The sequence below is a fragment of the Sorex fumeus genome, unplaced genomic scaffold (genome assembly GCF_029834395.1).
Source record: "Sorex fumeus unplaced genomic scaffold, SorFum_2.1 ptg000037l, whole genome shotgun sequence".
Taxonomy (NCBI): Eukaryota; Metazoa; Chordata; class Mammalia; order Eulipotyphla; family Soricidae; genus Sorex; species Sorex fumeus.
In genome coordinates, this window is record NW_026606094.1 from 29,444,558 (window position 1) to 29,463,614 (window position 19,057).

General features: G+C 37.9%; 1 protein-coding gene across 5 annotated transcripts in view; it reads left to right on the forward strand.

Moving 5' to 3' along the window:
• PHTF2 (putative homeodomain transcription factor 2) overlaps nt 1-19,057 on the forward strand; it is a 107,674-nt gene that overhangs the window by 64,581 nt on the left and 24,036 nt on the right. For all 5 annotated transcript variants that reach the window (XM_056118072.1, XM_056118074.1, XM_056118076.1 and 2 more), the window contains 4 exons: nt 3,475-3,640; nt 5,012-5,176; nt 12,020-12,212; nt 14,212-14,367. In XM_056118072.1, coding sequence (XP_055974047.1) covers nt 3,475-3,640; nt 5,012-5,176; nt 12,020-12,212; nt 14,212-14,367 — 680 coding nt within the window. The remainder of the gene's footprint in view (nt 1-3,474; nt 3,641-5,011; nt 5,177-12,019; nt 12,213-14,211; nt 14,368-19,057) is intronic.

Below are 19,057 nucleotides of genomic sequence, written 5' to 3' on the forward strand. Positions count from 1 at the left end.
TCGAACCCAGGTTGGCCACGCTGGCCACACACAAGGCAAACACCCTACCCGCTGTGCTGTAAGTAATGAAAATATAAGTAATGAAAACACAGTGGAAGTTAAGACTTTTTCAATAAGGTTGCTTCTTTTAAACGAAGGTTAACCTTATATACATAAAAGGGAGTGAATATTAAGATTCTGTGATTGTTGTTAATATAGTGCATGTATTCGTTCTTCTAATGAAAGAAATGATATATAATTATTGCTGAAAATTTGGAAAATGGTTGGGAAAAACTATAAAACCCTGCCTTTAACTTTCCATATAACATTTCTTATATAGTAGATTATTTTATCCAGGATTACCATTTTTGTTGCCTTATAATAAATATCAGAATACATCATTTTTTTTTGGCTTGTTTGGTCATATCTGGCTATTCTCAGGGGCTCTGCACTTAGGAATTACTCCTCACAGTGCTCAGGAGACCATGTGGAATGTCCGGGATTGAACCCAGGGCAGCCACATGCAAGGCAAATGCCCAACTCGCTGTCTTATTGCTCTGTCCCTACATAGAATTTTTAATTGCTAAAAAATATCCTATCCTGTCCAAATATCCCATCCAGTGATACGTGGGCCAGTTGCATGGGCCTGGTAATTCAGTGTGGCTTTGACTCAGGAGTGCTGGGGACAGGGACACCCTGTAGTATTCAGGGATGATGTGGTTTTGGGATTCGCACACAGAACCTAGTGCATACAGGACTTGTATTCTAGCATTTTCAGCTTGTTCTCTGATTCTATGAAATTTCTCTTAAATTGTCAATTATCTTCTTATGACAGATTTCTAGGATACCTAAAAGTAAGTGTAATTATTTTCCAAGATTTTTTTGTCCACTTTATATTGCTTTCAAGATTCTGATCCTTCTTGTTGTTATTAAGTAATGCCATTGCATGATAGTTCCTCTAAATATATTTATCACCTATTTTCTGATTAGTTAACCTTGATTTTTATCAAGTTAGGTTTTGTTGTTGTTACCAAAAAGAATCAAGAGAGCACGTATGCTGCCTGATCCCATGTGCTGCTTGGTCCCATGTGGCCGAGACATTTGTCATCCAAGTACCTGTGTCGCCCGCATCTCCCCACTTGAGATTTTTACTTTCGTATCTAATGCAGGGATCTGTGTAGGGGCTCTCTCTGCCTTTGGAGAAGCCCACATTTTCTCTTAAATGCATTATTCTCACTTTCTCTCCCTCCTTCCCCTTCCGAAAAACCTTCCAATACTATCTGTTTTACTTTAAAAAAAAAAAAAAGAATCGAGAGAGCATAGCACTGTAGCACTGTCCTCCCATTGTTCATCTATTTGCTCAAGCAGGCACCAGTAACGTCTCTATTGTGAGACTTGTTGTTACTGTTTTTGGCATATTGAATACGCGGCGGGGAGCTTGCCAGGCTTTGCAGTGTGGGCGGGATACTCTAAGTAGCTTGCCAGGCTCTCCGAGAGGGACAGAGGAATCGAACCCGGGCCAGCCATGTACAAGGTAAATACCCGATGTGCTGTTGCTCCAGCCCCAAGAGCGTAATCTGAGTATATTTATCTTCTAATGCTTTCTAATTTACCTAGAAATTTTAAAGTGATCAGAATTTGCATATATTTATTAAAATTAAAGTGAGAATAACTGATTTTTAAACTCGTTAAATTTTTTTGATTATTGTTTTTTCGGGGGTCACACCTGGTGATGCTCAGGGGTTACTCCTCCCTCTGCACTCAGGAATTACTCCTGGCAGTGTTCAGGGGACCATATGGGATGCTGGGAATCAAACCCGGGTCGACCGAGTGCAAGACAAACCTACCTGCTGTGCTATCACCCCAGCCCCAATTTTTTTTTAATTTTTAAGCTTTTTAAGCATTTGTTTTTTTCTAGGATTTGAAGGAAATACATTTCTTATTTTGGGGGTGAGTGGCATCACATCTGGGGGTATGCAGGGCTTATAGAGCTCTGTGTTCAGGGATCACTCCTGGTACACTCGGTGGACCATACATGGTACCCAGGATTGAACCTGGGTCGTTACCACATACAAGGCAAGCACTCTACCCACTGTACTGTCTCTCCAGACCAAAAGGCATATAAATACATTCCTAATCTAGCTAGTCAGTTACTTATTTAATAACTGAGTCAGGCACTCCTAGTCCCTGCTTCAAGCATTGCTGGATCTAGAAGCTTAGATATTGTCTTCACTTTTTATGCTTTTCATATTCTCAGCTCAGCAGGTGACTGATTCCTAAAAGCTAAGGAGAGTTTATCTAGAAAACTTAAGAGATGCTCAGCAGGGATTGGGGAGATAGCTTCAGGACCAGGAGCACATTAGGACAGATACTTGCATATGCAATAACCTGAGTTCATTCCCCAGTACCCATCAGCAATGCTGCCTAGCCTGGCCCTAACATTAAACCATCCAGTATCACCCATTGTTCGAGCGTGAATTCACTGGGAGTGGCCCTTAAACCTCCTGAGTACTGCTTAGAAGACCCTGATATGTTTCAGGAGCATAATGAAAGCAAATTTCTGCTTTATTTTTCCTATATAAAAACAAAGTTTTTTTTCCCCCTTTTGGGTCACACTCAGAGATGCTCAGGGGCTGCTCCTGGGTCTGCACTCAGGAATTACTCCTAGGGGGGGGACCATATGGAATGCCAGGGACTGATTCCGGATTGGCTTCATGCAAAGCAAATGCCCTGCCCACTGTACTATTTCTCCAGCCCCCAAAACAGAGTTCTGTTAAAGATAGGTTTGGGTTTTATTTTGGTCTATTTCTGGGCCAGGGATAGTGCTCAAGTTGGTAAGTTGCATGTATAAGGCCTTGTTTTTGGTTCTTGGCACTGCATGGTACTTTTTTTAAAAAAAAAAAACCAAAAAGTTGTTTAAAAATTTATTAATTGAGATTCTGTGATTCACAGTATTGTTAGAGCTTTGTCTTGCACATAATTTTAACATTATACCCATTACCAGTATACCTATATCCCTTCCTCTAGGACCCCCAGATCCCTCTCTTTAAATTCACATGCCTCCCCCTCCTCCCACACACATACACACTCTGTTGTGTAGATCAGTTCTGCCATTTTTTCCTTTGACTACCTGTTACTACCAACTGTATATCTTCAAGTTCCACATATGCGAGATCATTCTGTGTCTATCCCTTCTGTTCTGACTGACTTCTAGTGATTTTTTTTTAAATTGGGATCTTATCAGGAATACTTTTAGATTCTATGCATTGCCTTTTTATTATAAGCGTTAATATCTTTACTGTAAAATTGTTTTTCATTTATTCCAAGAATTTATTACTGAATTATCTGCTTGAGTCCTGCTTGAAGTTACCTTTTAAACTCATTTAAATGGAAAAAAAATACTCTTGTCAAGAAGCAACGTAAGGACAATTTTTTAAAGTTTTGAGGAAGTGACTTCTGATCCATAATTAAATGTATTTCTTTCCCTTTCTGTAGTTGCCGCAATAGTATTATTCTATTCTGCTTCAAGTCCACATAGCATACCTCTGACTGAAGTGATCGAGCCGATATGGCTAATGCTGCTCCTGGGAACTGTGCATTGCCAGATTGTTTCAACAAGAACACCCAAGCCGCCTCTAAGTACAGGGGGTAAAAGAAGAAGGTACTGTCTATTTAAAAGTGATCTATTTGTAGATTTCTATAGTTTATACCTAAACTTGTTCTCCACTTGAATGAAATGTTATCTTGCAAAGTTTTTTATTTTTTTTTTTAATTAAAGCAGTGAGTTTCAGACTTGGCTAGCTTTTTTTGGCTGTTGTTGATTATTTTTTTTTCTTTATGGCTACATATGGCGATGCTCAGGGTTTATTCCTGGCTTTACTCTCAGGGATTACTCCTGGCAGAAGTTGCGATCAGAAGTGGTGCTGGGATGGGATCAAACCTAGGTCAATCATGTGCAAGGCCATCTCACTACTATTCCTCCAACCCATCAAATGATCTGTTCTATTTCAAGACATTTCAGTTTTTTATTTTTTTTATTTTTTTGTAGGGGAGGCACAGATGACTTTGTTCAGGACTTACTCCTCTCTCTGAGCTCAGGGATTGCTCCTGGCAGGGCTCAGGGATGTTAAGGGTTACTGGGGATCGAACCTGGGTTAGCTGCGCAAGTATCCTACCAGCTGTATTATTTCTCCAGCCCTTGCTTCAAGCCATTTTGAGATCCCATATCTGTTTTCATTTATTTTCTTACCTTGTTTTCGGTGAGTGGGCATACCCAGTTATGCTCAGTTGAAGTTTACTGCTGGCTCTGTGCTCAGGGAGCATTCCTCGTGGTGCTGGGGATTGAACCAAGGTCATCTAAGTGTATAGCAGTTGCCTTACCCACTTTACTGTCTCTCCAATTCTGCTGAATTTTGTTCTTTTTGGGCCACATCTGGAAATGCTCAGGGTTTACTTATGACTTTGCGTCTAGAGATCACTTCTGGCAGGGACTGGGGGACCATATGGGGAGAACTTGACCAGCCACATGCAAGGCAAGCACCCTATTCACTGTACTATCTTTCCAGCTTCCTACTGTCTTTCCAGCTCCCTTATATTTTAAGAATATTTTGGAGCAGTTTCCTTTTTGTTATCATTATTGAGATTTAAGAACTTTTTTTTTTTTAAAGAAAATACCTAGGTTATATAAATACCATTGCTGATCAACTAGATTACAATTCTGTGAGCTGAATTTGCTTCTTTCTTTATCTGCAGGTTAGTGGTGTTCAAATAGGGAAGAACTGCTTTTGTAAATATCTGCTTATTATGAGTTTTGCAAGTTTATGTCCACTGACCTGTCAATATCAACAAGAGAGAGTATCATAACAGTGAGAGAAATTGGTCTTGTATATGCAGTTAAATATTTCTGTTAAATAATCTGAATGTTTTTTTACTTATTAAAGTTCTTGAGTTTCCATTTACCAAACTTTTAAGCAAATTACCAAGAAAATGGTTGTTAAATTTTAAGCTTCTTTTCTACTCTCTTCTGATGAAGGAAATTAAGAAAAGCAGCACATTTGGAGGTACATAGAGAAGGAGACGGTTCGAGTACCACAGATAACACACAGGAGGGAGCAGTTCAGAGCCATGGTACCAGCTCCACTTACAGTGTTGGTGCTGTCTTCAGAGACCTCTGGCATGCTGCTTTCTTCTTCTCAGGGTTTGTATTTCTTAAGTTTTTCGAATAGGTATAGAAGTACTCTTTCTTTTTCTGACACTTGACTCTCAGTTCATAAGTACTTTATGATAGCTTTAAATATGGTAGCCCCACTGTGGATTTTGTTTTGATACTTTATAATGCTATGGATTATGGAAAAAAAGAGACTAGAACTTCTACTCGGGGATATGTCCTCTTGAGAATGAATGTATACGACTGAAGTGTATTTCTGATTTCTTGGTTTTGGTTACACTCATGATTTCTCTAGTACTGATCCTTTTAAACTGTTTTTATCCACATGCACTGCTGGTCAAAATGATATATTAATATGTGAATTGTATGATAATTTTCTTTAAATTCCTGTCTCACTTATAAAAATATCTGAAACAAAACATTTAGGCATTATTTCAAAGAATAATATGAATAGTATAATGCAAAATTCTATTTCTGTTTATTCTGTCTTTTGTGTAGTTTGTACCAATGAAGATTTACCAACTAAGAAAATATACATATGGCAAACTTCAAAATTAAACCTATATCAATACTGAATTATTTTTTGGAATTAATTCAAAACATTTAAATGCAGTGTGTCCAGTTAACATATATATAATAAAATGATGGAAATACTGAGTGTTACTGATTAAAGTTGCTAAGTTTGTAAGTTCAAAGACAGGATATGGCACATAACTATTTTGGCCACTTGTTAACTCCTCTTTTAAATATAATTGTTTCGTCATTTCCCAGTTAAATTCTTACAATAAAGTTTATCACATAGTTTACAGTTAAGCAGTTATATTGTAGACACTTTTTAAAAATTTTTTTATTATTTTTGCTTTTGGGTCAGACCCAGCAATGCATAGGGGTTACTCCTTGCTTTGCACTCAGGAATTACTCCTGGCAGTACTAGGGACCATATGGAATGCTGGGAATCGAACCTGGGTCAGCAGCATGCAAGACAAACGCCCTACCCACTGTGCTATTGCTCCAGCCCTTGTAGACACATTTTTAATTTGGGGGAAATTTTTCCAAAATCTTAATCAGTTGTGGCAACATGACTTAATTCCTGTACTCTCCAACTTATAGTCTTCCTCCAGGGATGATGATGAATTTTGTTTTGTTTTTTAAAGTTGGGCTGTAGTGAGTCCTGTCTTTTTCATTTTGTTAGTCTTAAAAAATAGCTCTGCTTCCTAACAGTGTAATACAACAGTATTATCACTGAAAGCTAGTTTCTTAAACATTTCCCCAGGCTTTCTGATATGCAGCTAAAAAGGAGCACAATGGGTAAGTTTTGCTTTGGGGTAATCAAAAAATGTTATCAGTTTTTTTTTCTTTTTGGGTCACACCTAGCAATGCTCAGGGGTTACTCCTGGCTCTGCACTCAGGAATTACTCCTGGCAGTGTTGGGGGACCACATGGGATGCTGGGGATTTAACCTAGGTTGGCCTCGTGCAAAGTAAACGCCCTACCTGCTGTACTATCGCTCCGGCCCTTATCAAAAAATTTAAAACCAAAAATTTTATTGTTTGGTTGTTCAAAACTGATATTATATAGTTTTCAGAACCTCTGTAAATTAGTTGATGCCTTTGGTTCTACCATGTTTCCCAAGTCAAATGAAATCAAAACTTTTAGTATCCCATCTTTTGTACCGTAGTGTGATTTTGATTACATTGATATTTTAGTGGCTAAATTCATCTAAATTATTTTATTCCCTTTCATTATGACATACCATTCACTATTTTCAAGTGTCTCATTTTTTGAGAATGTTAGCCAGAATATGTATGATACTGTTTCATGGTGAATCAACAATTTTTTAATTTATTTATCATTAAAGGGTTTTGGGATGGTACTCAGAGACTACTTCTGGCTTTATGCTCGGGGTCCATGTGGTGTTGGGGATTGAACCAGTGTTCAGTATCAACTGAGATTTAAAACTGTTTTTGGTGATAATTTAAAAAGAATTCTTCTGTTAAGGTATATGAACATAACTGGTAAATAAATAAATGCATGATCACACAAATATCTGAGCTTTAGGAACTGGAGCCTAAAGTACAGAGTACAGAAGATATGGCAATTGCCTTGCATGCAGCTGACCTGGCTTTGATCCTCAGCATCCCATCTGGTTCCCTGAGCATAGCCAGGAGTGACCCCTGAGCATCACTGGCTGTGGCCCAAAAGCAAGCAAACAAAGCACCAAAAACCAAATATCTGGACTTTGTTTGGTATCTTCGGTTTTGTGGATTATTAGGATAGAATTTACTGGTTTTATATTCTATAATTCTAAATTATACACCTCACCCCTTTATAGAAAGTGAATTATGGAGAAATTATTTTTTATTTTATTTAGTTTTTTAGTTATTTAGTTATTTATTTAGTTATTTAGTTATTTGTTTATTATAGAGAAATATGGAGAGGTAAGGGGGTGACCTCCAAGTTCTTAAGCACATTTCCTCCTCAAAAATTTCAAAATAAAACTATTTTTAGAACAAGGCTTGTAAGAAATAAATATTTCTCACTTAAAATACCAGGACTTAAAAATATATATATATCAGGACTTACTGTATAAGAAATCTGAAAAAACTTTTTTTTTTTTAATTTTCAGTATCACGGTATCACGGTCCTCCTGTTGTTCATTGATTTGCTCGAGCAGGCCCAGTAACGTCTCCGTCATGAGACTTGTTACTGTGTTTGGCATATCGAATACGTCACGGGTAGCTTGCCAGGCTCTGCCGTGTGGGCGAGATACTCTCGGTAGCTTGCCGGGCTCTCCGAGAGGGGCAGAGGAATCGAACTCGGGTCGGCCATGCTGGCCACTTGTAAGGAAAACGCCCCACCACTGTGCTATCGGTCCAGCCCACGCTTTTTAATTTTAATGAAGCAAAATAGTTTTGTTGTGAGATGGGAAGAGAGAAATGTGTTCAAGAGAGAGCAGTCTTCTCCCAGGTGGAAAAAGCCTGAGAAAACATTTTTTTTAATTAAATATTAAGGCACCATGATTTAGATAGTATTCATAGAGTTTTAGGCATACAATGTTCTAACACTAATCTCATCACCTGTATCAACTTCCCTGCACCAGTGTCCCTAGGTTCCCTCCCGCTCCCCCAGCCTGCTTCTTTGACAGGCAAGTTTTTAAGTTTGGTTTTTGTAATTTGGGTTTCATGTTTATAATATTGTTGGCTCTCTAGTACATATATATGTATATATATGCATATACATGCACCTTATATATACTTATTATATATATATATATATATATACTTTATATGTTATATATGGGCTGGGGCAATAGCACAGCAGGTAGGGCGTTTGCTTTGCACGCAGCCAACATGGCCGACCCGAGTTTGATTCCTCTGCCCCTCTCGGAGAGCCCAACAAGCTACTGAGAGTATCTCGCCCGCACGGCAGAGCCTGGCAAGCTACCCGTGATGTATTCGATATGCCAAACACAGTAACAACAAAGTCTCCAACAGAGATGTTACTGGGCCCGCTCAAGCAAATCCATGAACAATGGGAGGACAGTGACAGTGACATATGGGGCTGGAGCAATAGCACAGCAGTAGGGCATTTGCCTTGCGCACAGCCAGCCGGGCCGATCCGGGTTCAATTCCTCTGCCCCTCTCGGAGAGCCTGGCAAGCTACCGAGAGTATCTTGCCCACACGGCAAAGCCCGGCAAGCTACCCGTGACGTATTCAATATGCCAAACACAGTAACAACAAGTCTCAAAATGGAGATGTAACTGGACTCACTCGAGCAATTTGATGAACAACGGGAGGACAGTGTTTGTTTATGTTATATATACAATGTATGCATATGTTGCATACTATATATACATATATATCTGTGCCACCGATGTGCTCAATTTTTTGAAGTATCACTTTAAGATGTAGAAATTATCTTTTCTAAAGGTTTTGAGTATTAATTTTAGTGAATTATTAAATTAACGAATTGGAATAGAAAAAAATTTCTTCTTGATTGTAATGTCTTCAGCACAAAGATTATCTCAGAATTCAGCTAGATGATAAGTTTTTCTTTCACACTTTTAAGATTCATTTCCCATCACAGAATCACTAAAATACTCTTTTAGAGTGGAGAAAATGACTTGATTTAGTAATTTAGGGGTTGGTACCAGAATAAAACTAGGTCACATGTTTAATTGTATGCCTAACTTACCTACCTTAAATATTTATGACCCACTTAGCCTCTGTATTTATTAAAACACTGAAATGAAAGTTAAGGATTTAATAAATATTTTCATCATACAATGGAATACAGTAGTATGCAGTCCCATATTTTTGGTGCAGGTATTAAAGTATCAGTTTTGGTGACTGTGATTCAAATGGTTCAATCATTTAAAATATATAGGGGCTGGAGCTTCAAAGCATGCCAAATGATGGCTTTTTCCTAACTCCATCATTTATTTTACACGTATTAGTCACATTCTAAAAGGAAAACCTTTCCCTTATTTACACAGTTCATTACTTTCATTATTCATTTTTTATAATAGACTATTACTTAAATTGGAACTTCTTCTGCCTGTTTTGAATTGTCCCTATTATTTCATCCCCCACCCCCACCTCACACCACCAACCTCTCTCCCCTACCCAATGTTGGGAATTGAACCCAAGTCTCATGTGGAAAGCTCTTCAGTTCCTCCATGTGTTTTTTCTTGTTCAATCCAAAATCAGCCATTTCTGCAATGAGCGGTATATAGTAATCGAGACCTGAATGCTAGGTGTTCTTACTGCTCTTAGGGTGTTGACACCTTGGGGTCTCCCAAGTGGCTAGAGCTATGCTTATATTTATTTCTATTTCTATATTATCTAGAGATGTTGTAAATTGCAGTGTGGAGTCTCAGTGACAGGGATAATTCAAATATCATACCACAGAGTTCATTTGATCTTTTCTTCTTTTTTCGATCCTATTGTTGAAATATCACATTCTCACTGTCTTCACTAAACTGATTCCATTCATCCTCTGTATCAAGCCCACCTCCCATTGCTACCAGGCTACACCTTATGCCCTGCCCTATCTTTGAATGGTCCCTGTTTCTGGCTGTAAGCTGTCTGTCCTTCCTTTCCCCCAGTGCAAGTGTCTCAGTTTGTATATTGAGATTCTTTGTCAATTTTTAATCAACGTATAACATTCTGTATTTATTGCTTTTTGTTGTTTGAACTTGTTTGGTGGTTTATCTGCAGGTCTTTCATGCAACATCAGATAAGGACTGCAGTTTAGTAACTTATTGTTCCTGTGTTCTGCTGTTATATGCCCAATGAGGAGATAGCAGGGAGAGAAGACACACAGATTAGAGAGAGGTAAAGATAAGGCAGGAAGGAAGCAGGAGATAGCTGAAAGGTATCATGGAGTGGGTACTTCCTCTTTCCCTTGCCCTAGTGCTAGTCCCTTTAGGAAATCCTTTAACGTAGCAATTACTACAATTCAGAACTTTTTTTTTTTTACTCAGCCTTTTGCCCTTTTTTGGGAAATCTTTGTCCATTGCTCTTTAGGATACTGGTTCAATCTGCAAGTTTTCAGCTATTTTTGCTACTTGGACCACCCAGGTCTGTATTTTGAATAGTCTGCTAATCTTTCTCAGGATACTCCTAGAAACCTCAGTCCCAAATGTCTATCTCTTTTCCCAATTACTCTTATTCTCTTGCATATCCAGTCAGATTAGTGTTTCTATCCACTTTCCAGTTTTCTTTTCTTTTCTTTATTTTATTATTATTGTGCTTTTTTTTTCTTGTTGGGTCACACCTGGCGATGCACAGGGATTACTCCTGGCACTGCACTCCTGGTGGTGCTCAGGGGACCTTGTGGGATGCTGGGAGTCGAACCTGGGTTTGCCACATGCAAGGTAAACACCCTACCCTCAGTGCTGTCGCTCCAGCCACCAACTTTCCAGTTTTCTTCCATCCCGCTTTTTTCTTACTCTTTTTTGCCCACTGCATTTTCCACAACCTTTATAATTTTTTTCCAAAGCATTTTCATGATGTCAGATAACTCCATTTCCCGTGGTCTTTTCCTTATCTGTATGTTGCAGAGTGCTAAGGGAGGGCTAAAGGGAACTAATAACAGCTGGTATTCCTATCACATTGTTTCTCGGGCAGAAAAGTTCACTAGTTTTCCTGCACCTTCATTTTTCATTTTTACCCATTCTTTACCATAGTTCATTCCCTTCTCTCCCTGACACCCCAACTCCTACCCCTGGTGCCAGAAATCAAGCTCAGGGCTTCATTACAATGCATGTAAGACAAATGCTCATCCACTGGCCTATGTTCTAAACCCCTAAATATTTTGGAGGATTTTTTTTATTCCCAGGTACTCCGAGTGCTTGAGAGGACCGTGGATGGTTGCCAGGAATTGAATCTGGGACTCATGCATGTAAAACTTGTGCTCATGCTCTTGAGCCATCTCCCTGGCACTACACTTATATGATTTTAGTTCTTTTTTTTTTTTTAACCTTCTTGGGTTCCCCCCCCCCACATGTAAAAGGGTTAAAAGATTGGGCCTGTGTTCTGCATGACATGAAAGCATTAGAGCTCTGAGAGCTCATGGAAGGTATGGTCTGTCTGTTCTGTTCAATGTGTTTTCAGAAAGTGTCCAGTACAAACGAATTCCTTTTGCAGTTATTTTTTGTGTGTGCGTTACACCCTGCAGTACACAGAGGCTACTCCCAGCACATGGCTTGGGGGAGTCACTCACGTGTTAGGGAGAGTAAAAATAAAGGTGACTACTAAAATTCTGAGAAATAACTATAGGATTTAACTACTATTAGCAACATCGTTTCCTTCAGTAACTCTCCCAAAATAGGCGTATGTAATATACTTCTGTATGTATTTTTTTCTTAGATCCAAGAAAGCGAAGAATTCAATTGACAAATCCACTGAGACTGACAATGGTTATGTATCCCTTGATGGAAAAAAGACTGTTAAAAGCAGTGAAGATGGAGTGCAAAATCATGAACCTCAGTGTGAGACTCTTCGGTCAGAAGAGGCAGCCTGGAACGCAGGAGCTCTGAGGAACATCTCCAGCAAAGCGAATGTTGGTTTTGTTGCTTCTCATATTTGGTTGGCGGGGGGGCGGCGCACTCAATGGTACTCAGGGGTCACTCCTTGTTCCTTGTTCCTTGGGGAAGGCATGTGGTGCTGGAGAATGAACCCACTGCTAGCATGTGCTTACCCCTTTTGAGCTTTTTCTAGCCCTAAGTGTGACATTTAAACTAGTTTCCTTATGGTGGAGGCTGGAAAGATAATATAGCAGGTAGGGCTCTTGCCTTGCATGCCCCTGACTGGGGTTTGAGTCCCAGCATCCCAAATGGTCCCTTGAGCAACACCAGGAATAATCCCTGACTGCAGAGTCAGGAGTAATTTCTGAGCATTGCAAGTGTGACCCAAAAATTAAAAATAAAATACTTCCCTTTTGTGTTCTCTAGGGTTTATTCAGTGAACCTTTATACATCATATTAATAAAGTTGAAAGTCAGGTAAAGTAATACTTAAACTTCATTGACAGTATAACTTGCCCCTTCCGAATTGATCCATGCCTCCAGCTGGTAAAGCCCTCATAATTTATAGTTGATATTAAACCTTTCTTTTTTTCCTTTCCCCATTTCCACATCTATGTAGGAATTTGTTATGGGCCAGGGAGATAGAGATGAAAGAGGCAGTGCACTTTTTTTGTGCGCTGGAGAGCTAGGTGCGGTCCCTAACACATGAGTGACCCTCCTCCCCCCCAAGCCACCTGCTGGGAGTAGCCTCTGTGCACTGCAGGGTGTGACACACAAACAACCACAAAAGGAATTTGTTTAGACTGGAACATCTAAATTATACTAGAAAGTAATCTGACAGCGTGGTTTTCTTTTTTATGTTCTCTGTTTTAAAAAAAAATTGCCTTGTGTTAACTATCTTTATTACTTTTGTTATTGGCCCAAGCACTTAACCATTTTCCCAGTTGCTTGAATATTGACTGGAGAGCCCCCAGATTCTCATGTTATACTTGGAAAAACCCCCTCCCCCAAATAATCAAACAGAACCAGAAAAGAACATGTCAAACGAAAAGTTACCCTCTATTACCATTAGGAATGTGAACATGATTGTCAGTTTTAGGTAGAGTGGAGAAAGAACGCTAGTCTTAAGTGTACTGTGTGTTACTACTTGATAGTTCATGCATGCATTTTTAGCTCTAGTGACCATATAGTAGCATGGGGATTGCATTAAAATAGAGTCTTTTCCCCAATTTTTTAAAGCATTTTTCAAGCATTGTCTGATAATATGAGCCTCACATCACTATTACCACTCAGCAAATAAATTTTCAGTCATACAGCTTTCAAATACATTTCCAGGTGTATTGTATGGTTATATAAGGGGAACATAAAGCATTGATAAAATTATACTCTTAATTTCAAAATTTCTGAAACCTGGCTGTGTCTTACAAAAAGTGGTATGTTTTTTATGTATATATTCACAGTCCATTCACCACTTCCTCCCTCAGAAGCCACATTAAATTAGTGGTTGTTCTACAACCTCTGGTATTTTGGTTTGTGAAAATAGTCTAATTTGTAAAATAGTTTAATCTTAGGTTTCTCAACTTCTTTTAAGTTGTCTCTATCCTACTTATATCCTATATTTTTTGTTCTATTTTTGTATTTTGGACAATACTCCATTGTGCTCAGAGGCTACTTTTTGCTTCATATGCTTAGGAGTGACCCCTAAAAGTGCTTGGGGGACCCTCTGTGCAGGAGTTGACTGTGAGCAAACACCTTAATAATCCTGTACTATCTCTCATGCTTATTTTTCATTCTTAATTTTATAAGGTATTTAAAACCTGTTAGAAACCTTATAGGATGCTATTTCACAAGCAGCTATTAAATTACTTTCATGATGAAAATTCTAGTAAATGAAATAATTTTTCAAAAATTAGCAATAATCAATTTGTGGTATTTGCTGATATTTCAAGGGATATGTGTTTAAGTATATATTTTTTAAATTTTGATGTTTTAAATCAGTCAGGTTTTCAGTAATCCTGTGTACTCCCAATTTCAGGATACCCAACGGACAGTAACAAATGTCTCTGATGAAGTCTCCAGTGAGGAAGGTCCTGAAGCGGGATACCCATTACGCCGTCATGTTGACAGGACTTCTGAGAACATTCTTCGGAACAGAAAGTCACACCATTATAAGAAACATTATCCTAGTGAGGTATACACTTTGACCTTACATATATACATTAAAATTTGTTCTGTCATTTAAACAAAATTTATTAAAAAATTAACATTATTAAAATACAGATACTTTCTATTAATATCAATTTCTCATATAACATTATCTAGATTTATGAAGTAGCAGTGTTGGATCTATTTTGGGGGTGAGGGGAAATACTGGGGTTCAAACTCAGGTACACGTACATACAAAAACATGTTCTCTACTCCTCAGCCTTACCTCTTGCCCCTGAATTTGTCATTTTCATGCATAACTAATAGTCATAACTCTTTACTCATTTATACATTGTATCTGAAAACTCATTTTTTTTCAGTTTGTTGTTCACATTTACAAACTTTTGTCACTAAATTTTCTTTTCTTAAGATAGGGACCATACCTGGCCTTAGGGCTATGCTTAGCCATACTTAGGGATCATTCACTTTAGTGCATTGAATTTGGGGCCTCACATTATGCAGTACATGTGCTCTACCCTTTATGCTATGTTCCTGGACTAATTAGTTTCTTACCTAATTAAAGACTATCCTGGAGAGACTGTCTCTGAACTGTGGTAGTCTTTCCCATGATTTGAAAGGGTTTGTAACTTCTTTGTTTATCTCTAAGCTCTTTTCAGCTATCACCTCTTGAAGTTATCACATCTCTTAAAACTATTTAAATAATTTTATGATTTTTGTACTTTTAGTGCTGATTCAAAGGACAGAACATTTCATTATCTCACAGAGCAGTGAATTAGTTCTTATGTCTATTGTGCATTTTTTTAATTGGACACTGATTTTCAGCACTTTTAATAATGTTTTAGTGCAGTGTTACTGCACATCTACCCCCATAATTTCTGTGTTCTTCCCCACTTCTCTAGGTCCTGTCTCAACCTCTTAACAAACTCAGTTCTTTAGACTCTTTAGACTTTCAGAGTTTGCTATCATTGGCCATTGTTTAGCCCCTTTCTCTTTTCCTTTTCTACATATAAAAGGACCATTCAGTATTTTTCCTTTTCCCTTTTACTCACTTCACTCAGGATGTTATCCTCCAGTTCCATCCATGTTGCACTGAGCTATAGGGTTTCATTTTTTTTTTAACTGCATAGTATTCTATTGCATATGTTGACAACAACTTCTTTATTTACTCATTTGTTGTTGGCATTTGAGTTGTTTCCAGATGTCGGCTCTTGTGAATAGTGTTGCAGTGAACATAGGAGTGTACATATCTTTTTCAAATGATGTTTTTGTGCTTTTGAGGTAGATGCCACAGAGTGAAATCTCTGGGTCATAAGGAAGCTCAGTTCCTAATTTTTTGAGAGGGCTCCATTCTGTTTTCCATGGAGGTGGGAACTGGATGCCTAATGTCAGGTTTGGGTAAATTTTACCTTCCACTTGATTTTAATTTACCTACCACTTGTTTTTGATAGTAGTAGAATTTCTTTTTTTAATTTGTTTTAGCACTGTAGCACTGTCCTCCCATTGTTCATCAATTTACTCGAGCGGGCATCAGTAACGTCTCCATTGTGAGACTTGTTGTTATTGTGTTTGGCATATCAAATATGCCATGGGGAGCTTGCCAGGCTCTGCTGTGCAGGCGGGATACTCTCGGTAGCTTGCCAGGCTCTCTGAGAGGGATGGAGGAATCAAGCCTGGGTCAGCCGTGTGCAAGGCAAATGCCCTATCGCTCCAGCCCGAATTTGGATTAAACCTTGGAAATACTAAGTATTGTGCTGGCCTGTAATATGAATGGCCTGAGGGTGAGAAGAAGTACGTGTACGTAAGAAGAGGTACATGTTCTTTTTGTTCTCTGTGGCTGTACCTCAGTATAATCTCTTTGCAGACTATGGCTATGTTTCTTTTCTGATCACTGCTATTTAGCAGATACCAATGCCAGCGTGTCTGCCTGTTGGTTCTTTATCCACATCATCTACTGTACTGTCCCAGATAAGCAAGTTTGTGAAATTACAGTCCTGCTGTGAATAGATCGAAGACAATTGGTTCAGAAATGGATTCAGCCCTCCAGTAAGGAAGTCTCCACTTACCTATAGAATATGTTGTTGGACTTGGAAAGTTATTTTCTCAGCTCCTCATATTTATTCTTGTTGGTTTGCAGCTAAATTTTTTAACTATTGAATTCTCAAGGGGCAGGATATTAATTTACTTTAACTGTAAATAAAAATGTTACTTAAAATCTGGATTTCAAACTAAGTGGTTAGTTAATGGGATTTAACTATTTTGGATAATTTTAAATAATGTAGAGGATTCCTCTGCCCCTCTCGGAGAGCCCAGCAAGCTACTGAGAGTATCTCACCTGCCCGGCAAAGCCTGGCAAGCTACCCGTGACGTATTTGATATGCCAAACACAGTAACAAGTGTCACTATGGAGACATTACTGGAACCACTCAAGCAAATTGATGAACAACAGAAGAATAGTGACAGTGACAGAAGATTACAAAAAAATTAAATTTGGATTCTTCATCTATCAGGAACTTTAGACTTACGGTATTTAATTATTATTATCTCTTGCAATGCTCTATGAAACATTTATTCCAATCGGGTACGGCATTTGCCGTGCACACAGTCTACCCGATGGGCCCAGTTTCGATTCCTCCGCCCCTCTCAGAGAACCCGACAAGCTACCGAGAGTATCTTGCCCGCATGGCAAAGCCTGGCAAGCTACCCTTGATGTATTCGATATGCCAAACACAGTAACAACAAGTCTCACAATGGAGACGCTACTGGGCCCGCTCAAGCAAATCAATGAACAATGGGAGAACAGTGCTACAGTACTACAGTGCTACAGTACTACAGTGCTACATTGATGTAAATTTACAAAAAAATAATAAATTGTACAATTGTATATTTCTAATACAAAAAAATCTTTTTCTTAGAACTTTGTCTTATGCAAAATTTATGATAATATAAATATAGAAGATCCAGTAATCCACAGCCAAAAGTTAACTTAGACCAGTTAGACTGTATAATGTTTTAAAAGTCGTTTATCACTTCTTAAAATTTTTGATCCTCTAGTTAAACCAACCTCAAGGATATTTAAAAATAGTAAAATAAAACCTCTTTCAGATAAAATGGATGCAGAAGAATATGGAATGGTATTTTCATCTTTTACATTCTCTGCTAATATGTAAAAGGTGACCTTTTCCCTGGTGGGAAGAAGTGTCAGACATCCCCCTGGGGAAGTGCAATATGCATACACAGGGCTGGTGGGCTTAATGTGAGATGATAGTCAGGGACCACCAACCATCCACTAGAAGGTTCCCAGACATCAGTATCTATGGATATGTTTCTTAGGGCACCTAGTTTTTCAGGGAGAATTATCAATCTTCAGTGGCATAAAAGTGGTGGTAGCTGATGTACTAGGCTACCATGATGGTATTTGTCACCAGCGGGACTAGATAGGAGGTCATCTTGTCATTCGGTGTGTATCCTTTCACTTAATTCCCTGTCCACTCCAGCCCTACTGACTGCCACCTCATTTCTCTCCTTTTTTTCCCCCAATTAATGTTTAATTTGGTTGACTTCTTCCATTCTTCTCCCAGGAAGATAGTGATGGAATTCCTTGATTTGTTAGCAATTTACGAGGTATTTGAGGAGTTGCTTCTTTTAAAATACATGACCTGTTTCCTACTATGGCCTCTACAAGTATCTTTCCATTGTTAACACCTATGATAGATAAGCTTTTCATTTATTAAAGGTAGCATTTGATGAGAAGCATCCTTAAGGTGAGTCTGAATTTAGGGAAATTATTTAATTTCTGCACATCTCAGTTCTTACATCTCTCCAGTAGGGGAGAAGATCTGACTCATTAAAGTATTAACATTAAATTAGATTATAAATAATTTCTGGGAACAAAGCATATGCTATTCCTTTCAAATAAATAATCTTTTGTCATCTTAAGTTATATATTGCGTTTTAGTTGTCTGAAGATTTGAAATGAACAGAACTAACCAAATTAAATGAACTATCAATTTGAATTGTTTATTTCAATTCTAAAATTTACTGGTTTTAGGCTTTTTTCAGAAGTAGAATTCAGAATTGCCATTGATCACCTAAATATTGTAGGTTACCTACAATTGCCTTACCTAAATATTGTAGGTTATTATTTTTGATATTTAAGAAACTATTAGCAATAACTAATAGATCTTATATTTGTTAAGATGACCCACTTCTTGAGCATTCAGCAAACTCAGTTAATATAGAATTACAGATCTTTTTTTAGATATTTTTTAATCCCTAAAATCACCCACTCATTTCTAATTAACAGTTATCAAACCTTTAATCCAGTTTCTTTTTTCTCTATTTGATTAATAATTCTACATTAGAGATTAACGATAGGTAATAAGTTATTATAAAATGTAAAATACCGAATTATTATTATTGAATTAATGAATATATCTACTTTTGATGCCTTGGTGGCACAACTGATTATGCTTCAATTATTTTAGTTGACATTTGTGAATGTGAAATATTTTTGGAGATTATAAAACAAACTAGATTGGTTTGTATCCTTTTTATTCTTTCTGTATTTTTTCTGTTTTTATTTTCTATTTATTTTTCTGGTCAGCTCTTTTACAAATATCTTAACTACTCCAAACAACCCTGCTCCAACAAATACTGTGTCAGCACATTAAATATGTATTAATGGAGCTCAGTTCTAATATCAATAAGCCAATTAT